Genomic DNA, 19,938 nt, shown 5'->3' with positions numbered 1-19,938 from the left:
TAAATGAACATCCCTTTGTTCTAAGGCTGTGCCCTCTGGTCCTAGATTCCCCCACTATAGGAAATATCCTCTCTACATCCATTCTATCTCGGCCTTTCAACATTCAATGGATTTCAATGAGATTCCCCTCATTCTTCTAAATTCCAGCAAGTACAGGCCAAGCCATAAAACATTCTTCATGGGATAACCCTTTCATTCCCAGAATCACTCTCATGACCCTCTGAACTCTCTCCAACGTTGGCACATTACTTTTAGATAAGGGGCCCAAAAACTGCTCACAGTACTCCAATTGAGACCTCACCAGCACCTTATGAAACCTCTTCATTACATTCTTGTTTCTATATACTAGCCCTTTTGAAATTAAGGTAACATTGCATTTGCTTTCCTCACCCTGAAGGTTAACTTTCAGGTTGCTTCCGTGGAGTCTTGGATTTTTGAATTTTCTGCCCATTCAGAAAATAGTCTACACTTTTGTTCCTTCTACCAGTTCATGACCATATCCTTCCCGACAGTATTCCATCTGCCATCTCTTCGCTTATTCTCCTAATCTGTCTAAATCCTTCTGCAGCCCCCCTCTGCTTCCTTAACACTACCTGCCCCTCCATCCATCTTCATATCATCCACAAATTTGCCCACAAAGCCATCAATTCCATCATCCAAATCATTGGCATATAATGTAAAAAGACGCTGTCCCAATATCTCACTTTCACGAACCCTTCATCTCATCTTCTCAATATTTATTTTTCTTTCTTTCTTTTTGTATTTGCAACTTGTTGTCTTTTGCACACTGGTCTGCCCTGTTGGTGCAGTCTATTATCATTATTGGATTTATTGAGTATGCCTGCAAGAAAATGAATCTCAGGGCTGTATACGATGATAAATGTACTTTGAACACTAGTCACTGGCAACCAACCAGAAAAGGCTTCCTTTATTCCCACTCTTTGTCTCCTGCCAATCAGCCACTGCTCTATCTATGCTAGTATATCTTTCCTGTAATACCATGGCTTTTATCTTGTTAAGCAACCTCATGTGTGGCAACTTGTCAAAGTCCTGAAAATCCAAGTACCTGTACACAACATCCATCAATTCTCCTTTGTCTATTTTACTCATTATTTCCTCAAAGAATTCCAACAGATCTGCCAGGCAAGATTTCCCCTTAAAATAAACCATGTTGACTTCAGCCTATTTTATCATGTGCCTCCAAGTAGCCCGACACTTCAGCCTTAATAATCAACTCCATCTTCTCAAAATCTCAAGTCAGGTTAACTGGCCTATAATTTCCTTTCTTCTGCCTCCATCCCTCCTTAGAGAGGAGTGACATTTGAAATTTTTCAGTCCTCTGGAACCATGCCAGAATCTAGTGATTCTTGAAAGATCATTATCAATGCCTCCACAATCTCCCTAGTCACCTTGTTCAGAACTCTGGAGTATAGTCTAACTGGCCCAGGTGACTTATCCATCTTCAGATCTTTCAGCCTCTCAAACACCTTCTCCCTAGTAATAGCAATTGCATTCACTTCTGCCCCCTGACAGTCTCGAACTTCCAGCATATTACTAATGTCTTCCACAGTGAAGATGGGTGCAAAATACTTACTTAGTTTGCCTGCTATTTATTTATTTATTGAGATACAGCACAGAATAGGTCCTTCCAGCTGTTCAAGCCATACCTTACTGCTAAGCCCCGATTTAATTCCAGTCTAATCACAGGACAATTTACAATGAACAATTAATCTACCAACTGGTATGTTTTGAACTGTAGGAGGAAACCAGAGCACCTGGAGGAAACCCACAAGGCCACGGGGAGAACATAGAAACTCCTTACAGGAAGCTGCAGTTGCTGGATGTAAATCATTGTACTAACTATGCCACCGTGCCGCCACACTACTACCTTTCCAGCATCATTTTTCCAGCAGTCTGATACTCACTCTTTTACTCCTCATATATCTGAAAAAAACTTTTGGTATCTTTGATATTATTGGCTAGCTACCTTCATATTTCATCTTATGACACCCCATGGCTTTGTTAGTTACCTTCTGTTGGTTTTTAAAAGCTTCCCAATCCTCTAACTTCCCACGAATTTTTGCTCTCTTATATGCCCTTTCTTCCTTTTATGTTGTTTTTGACTTTCCTCGTCAGCCACAGATGCATCATCCTGCCTTTAGAATACTACTTCTTTGGGAGGTATCTAGCCTGTGCCTTCCAAATTTCTCTGAGAAACTTCAGACACTGCCATTCTGCCACCATCCCAGCATATAATTTCCATTCTTATTCTCAGAGCCTTTATCTTGAAACTAATGTTATTATGGTTACTGAATTGAAAATGTTCCTCTACACAAATTTCTTTTTCCAATTTAGCTGATTTAAGCACTAGGCCAGATTTGAAAGGCTGGGTATGGGCTGAGTCAAGCCAGAGGGCCCAGGCCCGAGACTGCATCAAAGCGGCAGGACTCAGGCCCAAGACCCAAGTTTGACCAGTTCAAGCGCTGGGCCAGATTGGAAAGATTGGTTACAGGCCGGATTGAGATTGTGGGCCGTGGGCCCAGGGCCCAGGCCCGAGTGCAAGGAATGACCAAAGGTTTGGTTGATGTAAGCACGGGCCAGAATGAAAAAGTCAGGATGTCAGAGCCAGCGTTCAGCTCACCGCGCCGTGAAGTTTACTCATCTCTGAGGCCATGACCAACAACTAATGGGCTCCTGGATCAGTTGTGACTGGCTTCAAGGCTGTGGACTCACTTTCGCAAACTTCAGATCTGAATATTATTTGCTTACTTCTATTGCTTGCACAATTTGGATTTTTTTCCCGGCACACTGGGCGATTGACAGCCTTTTTTATGGGTTCTTTTGGATTTATTTGTTTTGTAGCTGTATGGAGATGAATCTCAAGGTTGTATATAGTATTCATACATTGATAATTAATGTACTTTGAACTTTAACTTTGTCACTTGCCCTGTCTCATGCCCTAACAGGATTATCTATCATCACACTCTCTAGTTGGGACCGCAATGTATTGATTACAGAAACTTTTCTGAACACATTTGACAAACTCTATCCCATCCAGCCCTTTTATAGTATGGGAGCCCCAGTCAATATGCGGACAGTTAAAATCACCTACTGTCACAACCTAATGTTTCTTGCAACAGTCTGAGATCTCTTTACAAACTTGCTCCTCTAGATCTCGCCAACTATTTGTTGGTCTATCACATAATCCCATTAACATGATCATCCCTTTCTTATTCCTCAGTTCCACCCATAATGCCCCACAACTCCTAGGAACTTGAAACATTCAACTCTCTCAACCTTAGAATTTAGCAGCAAGTAGAGTGCCCTGCCCCACTTGATGAAGTCAATGACCAACTCTTGTTTTCCTAACATTGAGTGAAAGATTGTGGTCATGACAGTTTGTAACTAGGCCCTCTATCTCCCTCCTGTACTCTGACTCATTACTTGAAAATACAGCCCACTACAGTAGTATCATCTTCAGCCTTAAAGATGGGGTTAAAGCAGAATCTGGCCATGCAATTGAGAGTGTAAAGGGAGAGAAGTAGGGAGCTGAGGATGTAGTGTGTGGGACACCAATGTTGAGAATAATCGTGGCAGAGGTATTGCTCCCTATTCTTTCCAATTGCATTCTGTTAGTCCGGAAGTCAGGGAACTATTTGCAAAGGGAGGTGTTAAGTCCCAGTTCTAGGAGTATGGAGATAACTTTGCTTCAAATTATAGTGTTGAAGGGTGAATTGCAGTCAGTAAACAATAGTCTAACATAGCTGTCTTTACTGTGCAGATGCTCCAGAGATGAATATATGATCAGCGAAATGGCCTTGCCATTGATCTGTTTCCGAGGTAGGCGAATTGCAGTGGGTCGATATTGTCTGGGGGGGGGCTGAAGTTAATGAACAGCCTGTTGAAGCACTTCACGATTGTCAATGTCTTAAGCTCCAGGTGGTAGTTATTAAAGAATATTAACTTATTTTTCTTAGTTACCAGGATAACAGTGATAGTCTTAAGCAGATCAAAGGACAGAGGTTAAAAATGTATGCTCCCTTACTACTGATGTGAGGCTAATTAGCCTATAATTTCCTGGATAATCCTCTTTTTCTTCCTTGAGTGAAAGAACAACTCTGGCTACTCTGTACTGTGCCAGGACCTCACCTGTTGCAATTGAGGATACAAAGATCTTCAAGGCCCCAGTAATCTCTGTTTGCAACGATCTCCCAGATTTCATTAACCTGGGATTTATCCCCTCAGGCACTCAGGATTTACCAACCTCAAAGACCAAGCACCTTCTCAAAATGCCCAAACATATTAGCATACCAAATCAATAACACAAACAACAGACATCAAGGCTCCAAGCACTAATCAACAAGCTACGCCATTAGTCACAAGGCTTCCAATGAGAGAAACCCTTCATCATCACCCCCAACTTCCATAACCAAGTCAACTCAAGGAGAAGATGGTGGCGCGACAGCAGCGCGCGCGGCCTCTTTGGTGATTGATATCTGTAATCTGTCAAGTAGGGGACCGTGCACAATTCTGATTTGATGGAAACGGACTTGAGAGTACGGAGGAACATCTGGAAAACTTCTGAAATGCCTACTTCGCTGCCGCTGCTACTGTGTGGTAACCGGAATCTCCGGAGCAGAAGGCCCCGAATCCTCGGCTTTGCTTGTTTCAGTAGCCAGGGCTAGGTCGAAGGGGCTCGGGAGGCTGGTCAGAGGCTTGAAGTTTTCGGACGGACGGACTCAGTGTCAGCAAGTTGACGGTGCCTGGAGGTTTATGACAGGGAGATTCTCCCTTTTGCTGCCGCTATCAGGGACTCGGGAGTCGATCGACTCAGAGTCTTTGAGACTATTTTTACCGTGCCCATGGTTTGTTCTTCATCAAATTATGGTATTGCTTTGCACTGCTGTAACTATGTCATAATTATGTGGTTCTGTCAGTGTTAGTCTTTGGTTTGTCCTGTTTTCGGGGATATCACTTCAGAGAAACATTGTATAATTTCTTAATGCACGTATGCATTTCTAAATGACAATAAAAGAGGACTGAGTGTTCTCATAATCTAACTTTGGATCCCATTTGTAAACTTGCCCTGTATCCCATGGCTTCTATCCTTCTGGGCTAGTTTTCCCCCCACTTCAAACCTTGTCAAAAGCCTCAATGATATCCATGTAGACCAAATCAAATGCATTGCCCTCATCGTAGATTTTATTATTTGTTTTAAAAAATCAATTTATCAGACCTGTTAGCTACCTTTGATAAATCCCTGCCTGCCCAAGTGCAGATTGTATTTTTTTTCTCCCCAATACTGACCTCAAGTGGCCTGCAACTGCCTGGCTCCTTGCTTAGGGCTACTCAGAGTTCAAAGTAATTTTTTTTAAATCAAAGTATATATATGTCAGCATATACAACCCTGAGATTCATCTTCCTGTAGGCATACTCAGCAAACCTATGGAATAGTAACTAAAGCAGGATCAATGAACAACCCCAGCATCTGCAGAATATTTTGTGTCAATGAACAATCAACCAGAGTGGAGAAGACAAGCTGCAAGAGTAAATATAAATAAACAGCAATAAATAACAAGAACACGAGATAATGAGATGAAGAGTCCTTAAAATGAGATCATTGGTCGTGGGAACAATTCAACTGATGGGACAATGAGTGAAGTTATCGCCTTTTATTCAAAAACTTGAAGGCTGAGGGGTAGTAACTGTTCTTGAACCTGGTGGTGCAAGTGCTGAGGTACTCTAACCTTCAACCTAATAGCAGCAGCGAGAAGAGAGCATGACCCTGGTGGTGGGGTTCTCTATTGATGAATACTGCTTTACTACGACAGGGGTTGGCAGGGCTCTTTACCCGTGTTGTATCGGGCCAAATCCACTACCTGCTGTAGGATTTCTTCCAGCCTGATTTCATACCAGTGAGTACCCGGGGACACCGGATTTTAGCCACGCTCCGCGACGACCGCGCCCAAGGGCGGCAGCAAGATGCCTAGCCCCGGCGCCTGGTGCCGCTCCTACCCGGCCCGATGTGAACGGGGCGAGCGAGACTCCAGGCCCGAGCCGGCACTGACCGGGCCACGCGCGAGCCCAACCGCCGCAGCGCACGCACCTCCGGCAACGACCTGCCATAACTCAGGTTGTAGATCTTCACGTCGTTCACGCTGGACACCTGCATTCTGTCAGTGGCCGCCCCGAACGCGCTTCACCAGCACCTCGTGCAACTCGCCGTCCCGGCCCCGGGCTCCGCACATTATACTCCGGCTCGCGTCTGCGGAGTGGGCAGGAAATGGTTTTATGCAAATCGAACCAAGCCTGCCAATGGAGCGTAGGGGCAGGGTTTCTGCGCTCAAGGAGACGAGCAGCGGGGCTCACTTTGTAACTCTTCTCTTGCTGCCTTGAGGAGGAAGACTGAGCAACTCAGAGAGCGCAGAGGTGAGGGGCTCTTGGTGTCAATATTCTCTGTCAGTAATACCCATCATGCTAATTAAACTAATCAGAGCACTTGTTCATAACTAATCAGGGAATTTAATACTTTGACATAAAATGATTTTAAGTTTGAGACAGATACAGTATTTTCTAAAAATTCCCACAGCCCAACCAAATCCAGTAAATCTGAGGTAATATGAATGACGTTGCTTTTTATTTCACAATTCAGTATTTTTTTAAAAATTTGTATGTAACACTGCAGATGATTTTGTAGGAGTAGATTGCATCAAGCTGACATTAACTTTGATTTCATGCGTCGTTAGTGAAATCGTCGTTAACAATCAATTTCTTAAACACAAGCAAATTATTAAAAGAGAAAATATATAAATTACAAATAAGTAACAAGAATTGCGAACGGTGGATCAGATCTGGCTGGCTACAACCGTGAAAGTACAGTACAATATTTATTTCGCTTCCATATAGATATGATTTTTCGTTTGATGACGAACAGAAGTTACATTCTTCGGAGTGTTCTAATTTATATTTACAATGTAACTTACCTAATAGTTGTGATGTGCTACAAAAGGAATAGTTTTTACTAGTAAATATATTTAAAATTCACTTGGTCAAGTTGTCGTTTTATTATGACTTTTGAAAGCTGATCCGCTATCATTTTCATGATAGTTTAATCATTCACATATTGTACTATAACTGCGATAAAGAGAAAGTGATATAAATTTAGCGTGTGCAACATTAGGCAGATTTTACGGCAGGAAAATCAGTGAAACGAACTCTTGGTCTGATAAAAATATCGACTTGAGTACCCTGAGGTAACGAGTTTCAATGAGACTTGCTTTGGCTAAAAATGAACCTTGCTTGGGACTGTTTGTTCCACTGAATCTCGTAGTGACTAGTCCGTCTTCCTAGTTTGAGTTGAGGTCCAAATAATTGGTTGAGTGTTGACGTTGATAGCAGATGTTCGGTAACTTCGAGGTTCATTCTCCACGTCAAAAATTCTGATTTATTTTGTATTCAGGTACGGTGAAGAACTTGCGCTCTAAAGCATCACGGGACAACATGAGCGAGTACTGGTTAATTTCAGCTCCTGTGGACAAATCGAACCAACAAATATGGGAAAGAATGAACACTGTAACCGAAAAAGCCAGCTTATCGAATAACTTTAAATTCCCGATCCCAGAACTCAAGGTAGCTTCTGTTTCTACTCACAGCCCATTTGGAAACATTTTCAGCTGAAAGTTTAGGCACTGAATTTCTGTATCGCGAGAAATATGATGATACGGTGATAGGGATATGGCTTCTCAAAGGTTAAATATCTCAAGGGAAGAACCATTCAGCTCTTAAAGTATTTTTTTTCAAATAATTCCAGTTTGCAAACAATTTCAGAGGGTGCTTTTTCACTGCCAGAAATAAACGATTACAAGCAACCAACGCCCTGATGCTCTTTTTCTCCCAGGTGGGGACTTTGGATTCATTGGTTGGGCTCTCGGATGAACTAGGAAAACTTGATACGTTTGTTGAAGGGTAAAGTACGCGTTATTTACTGTATAAACACGAGTTAAAGCAAATTTGAATCATCCTTAGCTATCCTACCTGAAACTGATCTTTAGTCCCAAAGTGATGCAGATTTAACTCGGTTGAAGCAGATTTATCCAATCTGGTGCCAGAATGTAGCAATGGAGATCTGAAAAGCTCTGGTTTAATCTAAGATCGAAGTACTGAAGTCCTCACAATCCAGCATTCAAGGTGACGCAAAAAGAAAAAAAATAAACTGATATTAATAACTGTTAAAAGGGCAAGCAGTTTTATAGTCTGACGCCTTTTTATGCCGACCGGTCTAAAATTGTCGTAGGAGCATTTTGACCATAGTTTCCATTTATCGTGTTAACAGTTTCACGGAGGAACAGGATGTACAAATTTGACAACTTATGCCAAACAAAATAATTTTAGGTCAAAATGTGGAACATTTTCAATAACTTAATAGCAAAATGATGTTATTGAATCTCCCAGATTATAATTAATGTCACCTCGTTTTGATTTTTTACCTTTGAGTCAGTTAGTTACTAATTAAAGCACTCTGGTCATTCCTGTAAATGTTTGGAATCAACTTGGGAAACAGATCTAGTCACCATACTCCCTCCCCCCAAGAGGGACGCAAATTACAGAAGATTACTTAAATTAAAATATTGTCCTATTTCTGGTCATTTACTACTCTCCTTAAAAGTTGGACATACAGTACTACCACTTTTTTTCCCACTTGACTACGATCTACTTGTAGTGCTCTGGAGAGTTATTTGCTACCTACAGCATTCTAGACCACTGAATGGTGTGGCTTCATTTATTGCTATTTAAAAAGTATATATGGCAATCTTGAGCAACGGATACAATCGCAAATATTGCCAATTTTCTTATGTTTGATTAAAATAAGATGTATTCCCCCCCCATACAAGTTCATGTCTTGTAGGAAAGTTTAATAATCATAAAATATTCAGAGATTTAATTATTTTTCATTTGTTATTGATTAACATGAAGCATTTTCTTTGCCATTAATGATTATATTGCATGCTGGACAAAGTGCAGTAAAATACATGGGAAATATACTATGATTGCTGCATGGCGCAGTTTTTCAGCAGCAGGGTTTAACCTGAAATATTTTGATGCAAATTAATCAATTCTTAAGATTAACTATAGAAATAGTATTATAAACAAGATATTCTAATATGCAGATATATCACTTGCTGCATTATTTGACATTTATTTCAAAATTAATGTTTTAAATAATAGTAGGAAACTGAGTGGCATGGAGAATTAATGCATATAGGAACAGGAGTAGACTATTCAGTCTCTAGTGCCTTTCCATCTGTTCAATTAGATCAAGAACACTCTGTATTACAACTATCTTATTGGTTTGGTTCCAAAAAGTACATTGATTTATAAAATACATGTGTTTTAGTTTTGAAATCTTCACTTGACTAAACCTCAATTGTTTATTTTTAAGCAGAGTTCCAGATTTCTATTTCCTTCTAGGTGAACAAATGCTTTCTGTCATCATCACTTTCTCAAGCATTCTCCTGGTTTGCTACAGATACTATCAATCTTTAGCTATGAGAGTCCTGCTCAAGCTTATGTAGCCTCATCCAATTTCCGATAGTCATGATGTCCTGTCATTTAGTGGGATTAATTCAGAAAGCCTTTAGGATACAGGGTTTGGGAAATGAAAATTTAACTTAAAAAATGTAATTTGTGAAATAAGACACCAAAGAAAATGAGAGCAAGTGTAACATTTAGCAGTAGACCATAACTTGCTTTTGTTTTAGTACAGTTGTAAATTTTCTGATGCTTTATCAATGATACTTAAATTCTCAAAGTATTATTTAGTCTTTGTTTTCAAGTGATTGGCTGATTGTACTTTAACTCTTCCACTTTGGGCTAATATACAGGAATGAGTGAGAAAGACCATAAGACATAGGAGCATAATTAGGTCATTTGGCCCATTGAGCCTGCTCCACCATTCAATCATGGCTGATCCTTTTTTCTCCCCCTGCTCAGCCCCACTCCCAAACCTTCTCCCCGTAACCTTTGATGCTATGTCCAATCAACCTATAAAGCTCTGCCTTAAATACACTCAATGACCTGGCCTCCACAGCTGCCTGTGGTAATAAATTCCATAAATTCATTACCCTTTGACTAAAGAAATTTCTCCGCATCTCACTTTAAATGGAAGCCCCTCTATCTGGAGGCTGTGCCCTCTTGTCCTAGGCTCTTCCCCCCTCCCCCCATGGGAAACATCTTTACCACATCCACCTTGCCTAGGCCTTCCAACATTCGAAAGGTTTCAGTGAGATTCCACCCCCCCCATACTTCTAAATTCCAGCGAGTACAGACCCAGAACTTTCAAAGTTTCCTTGTATGATAATCCTTTCATTCCCAGAATCATCCTTGTGAACCACCTCTGGACCTTCTCCAATGCCTGCAAATCTTTTCCTAGATGAGGAGCCCAAAACTGTTCACAATACTGAAGCTGAGGCCTCACCAGGCCTCCACATTCCTGCTCTTGCATTCTAGACCTCTTGAAATGAAGGCTAACATTGCACTTGCCTTCCTCACCACCGACTCTACCTGCAAGTTAACCTTTAGGGTGTTCTGCACAAGGACTCCCAAGTCCCTTTGCATCTCAGATTTTTGGATTTTCTCTCCGTTTAGAAAATAGCCTGCACATTTTATTTCTTCTGTCAAATTGCATGACCATTCATTTTGCAACATTGTATTTCATTTGCCATTCTCTTAATCTATCTAAGTCCTTCTGCAGCCTACCAGTTTCTTCAACACTACCTGTCCCCCCACCAATCTTTATGTCATCTGCAAACTTGGCAACAAAGCCATCTATTCCATCATCTAAATCGTTGAAATGCAACATAAAAAGAAGTGGTCCCAAGACTGACCTCTGCAGAACACCACTAGTCACTGGCAGCCAACCAGAAAAGAATCCTTTTACTCCCACTCGTTGCCTCCTACCAATCAGCCAATACTCTAACCATGCCAGTAACTTTCCTGTAATACCATGGGCTCTTAACTTCGTGAGCAGTCTCATGTGTGGCACCTTGTTAAAAGGCCTTCTGAAAGTCCAAACATACCACACCCATTGCATTCTATCTTACATGTAATCTCCTCAAAGAGTTCCAACAGGTTCAACAGGCAAGATTTTGGCTTAAGGAAAACATGCTGACTTTATCCTATCTTGTCCTGTGTCACCAAGTACTCCATCATCTCATCCTTAACAATTGACTCCCAACATCTTCCCAACTGCTGAGGTCAGGCTAACTGGTCTATCATCTCCTTTCTGCTGCCTTTCCCTTTTCTTAATGAGTGGAGTGACAATTGCAACTTTCCAGTCCTCTGGACCATGCCAGAGTCCGATGATTTTTGAAAGATCATTTCTAATGCCTCCACATTCGTCACCACTACATCTTTCAGAACCCTAGGGTGCAGTTCATCTGGTCCAGGTGACTTATGTACCCTTGGGTCTTTCAGATATTTGTGCTCCTTCTCCCTTGTAATAGTAACTGCACTTACTTCTCTTCCCTCACACCCTTCAACATTTGGCATACTGCTAGTGTCTTCTACAGTGAAGATTGATGTAAAATAGTCATTTAGTTCGTCTGCCATCTCCTTGTCCCCCGTTACTATTTCTCCGGCCTCATTTTCTAGTGGTCCTATATCCCCTCTCATCTGTTATATTTTTACATACTTGGAAAAGCTTTTAATATCCACTTTGACACGAGGAATTCTGCAGATGCTGGAAGTTCAAGCAACACACATCAAAGTTGCTGGTGAACGCAGCAGGCCAGGCAGCATCTCTAGGAAGAGGTACAGTCGACGTTTCAGGCCAAGACCCTTCGTCAGGACTAACTGAAGGAAGAGCTAGTAAGAGATTTAAAAGTGGGAGGGGGAGGGGGAGATCCAAAATGATAGGAGAAGACAGGAGGGGGAGGGATGGAGCCAAGAGCTGGACAGGTGATTGGCAAAAAGGGTATGAGAGGATCATGGGATAGGAGGCCCAGGGAGAAGGAAAAGTGGGGGGGGGGGAAAGCCCAGAGGATGGGCAAGGGGTATAGTCAGAGGGACAGAGGGAGAAAAAGGGGAGAGAGAGAGAGAGAGAGAGAGAGAGAGAGAGAGAAAGAATGTGTGTGTATAAATAATGGATGGGGTATGAGGGGGAGGTGGGGCATTAGCGGAAGTTAGAGAAGTCAATGTTCATGCCATCACCCACTTTGATATTGTTTGCTAGCTTGCTTTCAACTCAGTGGGAGGAGAGAGAGCAGCGCACCGTGCATGCGCAGCCCTCCGGTGAAAAATGATATATCTGTTAAATAGGGGCCGTGGACAATTCTGATTTGATGGAGACAGACATGAAAGCACAGAGGAACATCTGGAGAAATTTCTGAAATGCTCATTCGCTGCTGTCGTTACTGCGCGGTCAGGAATCTTCTGGAGGGAAGGCCTCAAAATCCCCGGCTTTGCCTACTGTTGGCGACCGAGATTGAGGTCGAATCGTTTGGACAGAGATGGCGCTCCGTACTCGGTGTCAGAGAGCTGATTCGGAGGCTCGAAGTTTTCGGATGACTCAGTGACAGGTTGTGGTCGGGCATTGCAGGGAGAGTTTTTCTTCCTTCTCCCGTCTGCGTGAGATGTGGAACATTTGAGAGACTTCGAACTTTTTTCTGTGCTCATGGACTTCTTCATCAAGTTATGGTATTGTTGCACTGTTGTAACTATATGTTAGAATTATGTGGTTCTGTCAGTTTTTCAGTCTTGGTCCTGTGTTTTGTGATATCACACCGGAGGAAATATTGTATCATTTCTAAATGCATGCATTACTAAATGACAATAAAAGAGGATTGCATGTCTTCATAATCTAAATATTTCATCTTTTCCCTCCTAATGATTCTTTTAGTTGCTCTCTGTAGGGTTTTAAAAGTTTCCCAATCCTGTCTTTCCACTAATTTTTGCTTTGTTATATGCCCTTTCTTTTGCCTTTACATTAGCCGTGACTTCCCTTGTCAGCCACAGTTGTACTATTTTGCCATTTGAGTATTTCTTTGTTTTTGGAATACGTCTATCCTGCAGCTTCCTCATTTTTCCCAGAAACTTGTGCTATTGTTGCTCTGCTGTCATCCCTGCCAGCATCTCCTCCCTATTTACTTTGGCCAACTCCTCTCTCATATCACTGTAATTTCTTTTATTCCACTGAAATACTGCTATGTCAGACTTTACTTACTCCCTATCTAATTTCAAGTTGAACTCAGTCATATTGTAATCACTGCTTCCAAAGGTTTTTTTACCTGAAGCTCCCTACTCACTTCAGGTTCATTACCTAACAGTGAAACCAGTATAACTGATCCCCTGGTAGGCTCAGTGACAAACTGCTCTAAAAAGCCATCGCGTAGGCATTCAACAAACTCACTCTCAGAATCAGGTTTATTATCACCGGTAGGTGACGTGAAATTTGTTAATTTGGCAGCAGCAGTTCAATGTAATACATAATCTAGCAGAGAGAAAAATAAATAAAATAAAAATAATAATAAATAAACAAGTAAATCAATTATGTATATGAAGTGCAAAAAGAGAAATACTGTATTTTTTTTAAAGTGAGGTAGTGTCCAAAGATTCAATGTCCATTTAGGAATCAGATGGCAGAGGGGAAGAAGCTGTTCCTGAATCGCTGAGTGTGTGCCTCTCTTGAAATCCATTACCTATCTGATTTTCCTAATCTCCCTGCACGTTGAAATCTCCCATGACTATCATAACATTACCTTTCTGACACGTCTTTTCTATTTCCCTGTTGTAATCTGTGGTCCACATCCCAACTACTGTTGGCTGGCCTGTATATAACTGCCAACAGGGTCCTTTTACCCTTACAGTTTCTTAACTCAACCCACAAGGATCCAACACCTTCTGATCCTATGTCGCATCTTTCTACTGATCTGATGCCATTCTTTACCAGCAGAGCTACGCCACCCCATGTGCCGACCTTCCTATTACTCCAATACAATGTGTAACCTTGGAATTCAGCTCCGAAATACAATCGTTCTTCAGCCATGATTCAGTGATGGCCACAACATCATAGCTGATAATCTGTCAAAGTGCAGGATCACCTTGTTTCTTATACTCTGTGCAATGAGATATAACACTTAGCTGCATTTGCTGCCGTTTTTGATTCTGCATCCCTAATGCACTGATACTTACCCTGCTGGCAGCAATTATGTCCTATCATTTGCCTGCCCTTCCTGACAGTCTGAATGCACGCTATTTTTGTTTCTTTTTTACCATCCTTTCTATCCTAAGTCCCTGCACTCTGGTTCCCATCCCCCTGCCAAATTAGTTTAAACCCTCCCCTACAGCTCTAACAAACTTGCCCACAAGATTATTGGTTCCCTCGGGTTTTGGTGCAACCTGCAACTTTTGAACAGGTCATACCTCTCCCAGAAGAGATTCCAACGATCCAAGAACCTGAACCTGAAGAAAGAGCCAGGGGAGGGATGGTAGGGGGAAAACAAGATAAACAGTGCCAGATATTTAGCAAATGACAGATCAGTGAATCACAGGGTTTTTTTTAATAACACAAATTTCCTATGAGTTACTTTTTTCATTAATTCAAAAGTTATCTTATCTGCAATAGCTTAGTTAGTTGTGTCTGATCATTTATGTTTAATTGAAGCATTGTGAAGAAGCTGGCACAGTATACAGCAGATATCATGGAGGATTCCAAGGAGAAAGCTCAAGAAAACTTATTAGCCAATGGGGGTGAGTCTATAAAAGTAATGTTTACTTTACATGATAGCACAGTTTTGAAAAAGGTGTTGGCATAATTTCAAAAACAATGTTTTAAATTAATTGTGTCTCCTGTTGTAAAGATGGTGAGTATATTTTATGCAATCACAGTTCAGCCACGTCTTTAAGTCCTAACTCCTATTTCTAATGTATGGCTTCAAATGTAGTTCACTTTATTTAGTTCAGTCAGTATCCAATTTTATAATGAAGCATCTGTGAATCGGCTATTGATGTTGAAGTACAGAATCTTTATTTTTATGGTCTAAAATTAATATTTGATTGGGACAGAAACTGGATTAGATGAACTTGAATATAATTTTCAAACAATTGTAAACAGCATTATCTTCTATTCTCTATATTTTCTTATGATTCTCTATTTTCTTATGAAGTAGGAGACTGTTCAGTTCATTGAATTAACAAGGTTCTCAGAGCAATCTCTGAGACAAGTTAAATATCATTTTGGAACATTCTCATCCACACTACTTCCCAACTTCCTCTCTGTACGTGCCTAGGCTTTCCTGCTTTCTTTGATGCTTCCTTCTCCTCCACAGAAAGGTAGACCTATTAAACTTCCCACAAATTTTTGCAAGGCAGGAAAACAGTGCAGCAACAAGTCAGGATTACTTGTGGAGTGGAGAAAATAGTTAAATGAAAGGGAAAATATCCAGCAGTCTAAGAAGACAAGCCCAGTGGTATTGTGGCTATACCCTTCAAGTAGTATTCCTGTGAGGGCTTTACTCAATATGCTTATTAGTTAAGTACCTTCTGTAGAGTGGGTGAAACTACACTCATAATTGTTAACCTGTCTCCTATTGCATTGGAGATAAAAAGTTATTGAAACATTCTGAGCCTCCCTTCTGTTACTTACAGTACAGTATTTCAAAATATCCTTTTTAATGATTAGTAACCTCTGCTGAATGTTCTGCTTTAGTGGAAATCAGACATCTCCTCTGGTTACTTTGAATGAACTCTGGATTGTTTCAATGTTCTTATCATTGGTGTAGATCCTCCTCCTGCATGCCTTAGCTGGCATGGAACACAATGCATTCTTTTCTTAACTAAGAGTACATAATTCATTCTAGGACTTTTTTAGTACATAGGACAGGAATGAAATTATCATCTTACTTCAAACTTTGACTGCGTTTCAAATTTTAATTGCAAAATTTCCACAAACCTGTTCTGCAACAGTTATTCATCTTCCCTTCTAGTGTTATAACACACACTTTTTGGTACACTTCTTGTTCATTTTCATTAAATGACCTTGGAATTACAGTACTATTGAAGTAGCCTCTAAAGTTAGCAAAGTTATCCATCTTTAAAAGCAAAATGCTACCAATACCAGAAGTAAGAATGAAAGCACAACAAGTGTTACTTACACTTCCTGGCCATTACACTTGCTGCTGTTTATGGCAGCAATGACGGTCTTCCATCTCTGTCTGTCCTTCACACCATCACACAGTATCGTGCAAAATTCTTAGGCATGTGTGAAAAGACATTCTGTAAAGTGAAGATGCTTTCAAAAATAAAAAGTTCCTAAGTATTGAAAAGATCTTTACTATTGAGGGCAGTAAACAGTTTAAAAAACACTAAAGCAGATCAATATTTGGTGTGACCACCCTTTGCTTTAAAACAGCATCAACTCTCTTTGGTACATTGTCATGCAGTTTTATAAGAAAATCACTTGGTAGGTTGTTCCAAGCATCTTGGAGAACTTGCCACAGTTCTTCTGCAGACTTTGGCTGTATCACTTGGTTCTGTCTCTCCAGATTATCCCTGACAGCCTCAGTAATGTTGAGATCAGGGCTCTGTAGAGGTCATACAATCTGTTGTAGAATTTGTTCTTGCTGAAGATAGTTCTTTATGACATTGGCCGTGTGTTTGGGGTCATTGTCCTGCTGCAAAATAAAGTTGGGATTGATTAGGTGACTCCCAGGTGGTATTGTGTGATGGACGAGAATCTCCCTATACCTCTCAGTGTTAATTCTGACCAGATTACTAGCTTCAAATGCAGCCTCTAACCTGGAGGGAATCTCCACTGTGCTTCACTGTTGTCTGCAGACACACATCCATGTAGTGCCCTCCAGCTCTCCTACAGGCAAACTGCCTCCTGTTTGAGCTGAAAATTTCAAATTTTGACTCAGCAGTCCAGACACTTGCTGCCATTTGTACAGCACCCCAGTCCTTGTATATTTTGCATAGGTGAGTCCCTTGGGTTTATTTCCATTTCAGAGGAATGTATTTTAAGCAGCAACTCTTCCATTAAGACTACTCTGGATTGCAGAATGGTGTACTTGGTTCCAGTAGTTTCTGTGAGTTCAGAGCTGATAGCAGTGCTGGACTTTTTCCAGTTTAGAAGGGACTTCAGTTTGATATATTTCTCACTTGGTTTCCATGGCCAGCCACAGCATTTCTGGCCGTTAACGTTGCCTGTTTCTTTATGCTTCTTTAGAAGAGTTTGGACAGCACACCTTGAGGCTCCTGTCTACTGTGAAATTTCTGCTTGGGAGAGACCTTGCTGATGCAGGATGACTATCTTGTGTCTTGTTGCTATGCTTATGCTTTCCATTGTGTAAGAAATGATGATTTGAAGGTTAAACCATCACATCTGCCACATCCTCACCTATTCGTTTAGTTGTCCTTCACCCAGTTTGATTCCTTCTACACTCATTTCTGTTTCAGTTAATCAGTTTAGTTCATTCAACTCATTATGTCATTGATTATCAGCATCTGTTTGTTATCTTTGTTTAATGATGCACTGGACTATATATCTACAAAGTAATCAAGTTTTGATTTGATAAGCAGTCTATTTCTAAATGTGTTTCTTTCTTTAATGAAATACAAAAGTTTCTCTGTAACATTTAATTTTTTGGAAGATGAATGTTTGGAAATCTAAAATTTGTTCTTTTCTACTGATGCACTAAAGTAGAAGACAAAAAATAAACATTGAAAACAAAATTGATATCAACAATCCAGGGTGCCTAGGACTTTTGCACAGTACAGAATAGGTCTTCATTGCTGTTTCCATAACAGTATTGTTTGACTAGTCAGGGGTGTTAGCCCTGAGCTGAACCCCCAAATCTGGAGGACTGGTGGACCACGCTTATTCTGGCCTCTACCCTTTGACCTGTTTGATATGGGTAATCCTACCAACAGCCAAAGCACAAGTCCCTGACTCCAGCCAGCATAGCCCTCCGGATCGTTGCAGCACACAAGCCTCCAAACTACGACAAGGTTGTGGTCCTCTTGCAGGAAGTAGAGTATTAGTATTAATATAAATTAATGGGTCTGTACTAGCTGGAATTCAGAAGAATGAGGGTGGATCTCATTGAAACGTTTTTGAATGTTGAAAGGCCTAGACAGAGTAGATGTGGAAAAGTTGTTTCCCATGGTGGGAGAGCCTAGGACAATAGGGCACAGCCTCAGGATAGAGGGGCACCCTTTCAAAACAGAGATGCGGAGTAAATTCTTTAGCCAAAGGATGGTGAATTTGTGGAATTTGTTGCCACACACAGCTGTGGAGGTCAGGTCTTTGGAGGTATTTAAGGCAGAGATTGATAGGTTGTTGATTGGACATGGCATCAAAGGTTATGGGGAGAAGGCCAGGAATTGGGGTTGAGGAGGAGATTTTAAAAAAAAGGATCAACCATGATTGAATGGCGGAGCGGACTCGATGGGCCAAATGGCCTAATTCTGCTCCTATGTCTTATGGTCTTGTAGTCTAAATCAGTTCCATTAAAGTAGACACATGAGAGATCTCAGATTTATGAGGATGCATATTTTATCCAAAAGGTGTTTCAATAAAATAAGAGATTCTGCAGATACTGAAAATCTTGAGCAACAGACACAGAGTGCTGGCGATGCTCAGCAAGTCAGGCAGCATCTATGGAGAGGAATAAAACAGTCAATGTTTCAGGCCAAGATTCTTCATCAGGTCTGGAAAGGAAGGGGAAAAGAAGCAAGAATAAGAAGATTGGGATGGGGAAGAAGTACAAGCTGGCAGGTGAGGGGAAAGGTGGCTGGGTGGGGAAAGAGGATGAATTAAGAAGCTGAGAGGTCATAGATGGAAGAGGCGAAGGGCTTAAGAAGAAGGAATCTGATAGGAGAGGACATTAGACCATGGGTGGTGGGCACCGAGGGGGATGATAGACAGATGGGGAGAAGAGAGGTGTGAGAGGGGAACCAGAATAGGGACTAGAAAAAAAAACAGAAGGAGAAGGGTGAGAAATAACCTAAAATTAGAGAAATTGATGTTCATGTCATCAGATTGGAGGCTACTCAGATGGAATATGAGGTGTTGTGCTTCCAACTTGAGTGTGGCCTCATCAGAAGACCGACATGTAAGAATGGAAATAGGAAGATGAATTTGAATGGCTGGCAACCAGGAAATCCCATCTTTTGTGGCAGGCAGAGTGAAGGTGCTTGACAAAGTGGTTCCCAATCTATGTTAGACTCACCAATGATGAAGAGGCCCTCACCGATGCACATGTGACAAACGTGTGGGTTTTTTTGTTAGTAGTGTTACATAGGCAAGATTGGTTAACATCTATAAGCAATTGTTTTGAAAATACTTCTTAAATATTTGCTACCTTGCTGCTGGTCTTTCTGAACAAGCCAACCAAATAACTCTCAAATACGTGAAAGCCCTTTGGGGAGTCTTAATTGCATTTTATGATAAAAGTGGAAATAAAATAACTTTCTTCAGATAGTAGTATAATGATGAAAAGGATCAAGAGATATTTTGGAACAATTTCCCCAACCCTTTGATATTTTAGTTGAAAATGAGGATCCATATTAGTCTGTTCCAGTTGGGTTTTAAGTGGATTGTTCTGATGTAAAGATACACTTGGAAATCATTTGGAATATGGAGGGAAATAGCAGGATTTTGGGCAGGTGATAACATTGTGTTCCTGCTTCAGTTCTGGCATGGTCACAATTGATTGTGGGAGACCTAGCCATGAATTGTGTTTTCTGGTAGTCGTATTGTTTGTGATACTATAATGGTTTGTGAATGAAGGAAGATCTATTACATCAATATTTTCATTGTTGCTGTTTATCTTTAGTTGACCTTCATAGATATGTGACACATTTTCAGTGGGACATGGCTAAATATCCTATAAAACAGTCACTTCAAAACATATCAGAAGTCATTAACAAGGTGAGCTTCAA

The 19,938-nt window shown here is 40.9% G+C and overlaps 2 protein-coding genes across 2 annotated transcripts in view; one reads left to right on the top strand and one right to left on the bottom strand.

Moving 5' to 3' along the window:
- Positions 1 to 6,268, bottom strand: part of nol10 (nucleolar protein 10) — a 126,803-nt gene extending 120,535 nt beyond the window's left edge. Inside the window, exon 1 of the mRNA XM_063037585.1 lies at positions 6,107 to 6,268. Coding sequence (XP_062893655.1) covers positions 6,107 to 6,172 — 66 coding nt within the window. The 5' untranslated portion in view covers positions 6,173 to 6,268. The remainder of the gene's footprint in view (positions 1 to 6,106) is intronic.
- Positions 6,269 to 6,299: 31 nt separating this feature from the next.
- The window catches only part of LOC134340415 (V-type proton ATPase subunit C 1-B-like), a 72,155-nt gene continuing 58,516 nt past the window's right edge, over positions 6,300 to 19,938 (top strand). The window contains exons 1-5 of the mRNA XM_063037622.1: positions 6,300 to 6,429; positions 7,460 to 7,629; positions 7,898 to 7,965; positions 14,660 to 14,745; positions 19,833 to 19,927. Coding sequence (XP_062893692.1) covers positions 7,501 to 7,629; positions 7,898 to 7,965; positions 14,660 to 14,745; positions 19,833 to 19,927 — 378 coding nt within the window. The 5' untranslated portion in view covers positions 6,300 to 6,429; positions 7,460 to 7,500. The remainder of the gene's footprint in view (positions 6,430 to 7,459; positions 7,630 to 7,897; positions 7,966 to 14,659; positions 14,746 to 19,832; positions 19,928 to 19,938) is intronic.

Source organism: Mobula hypostoma, chromosome 2 (assembly GCF_963921235.1).
Source record: "Mobula hypostoma chromosome 2, sMobHyp1.1, whole genome shotgun sequence".
Taxonomy (NCBI): Eukaryota; Metazoa; Chordata; class Chondrichthyes; order Myliobatiformes; family Myliobatidae; genus Mobula; species Mobula hypostoma.
This window is presented reverse-complemented; position numbering and strand designations above follow the sequence as displayed.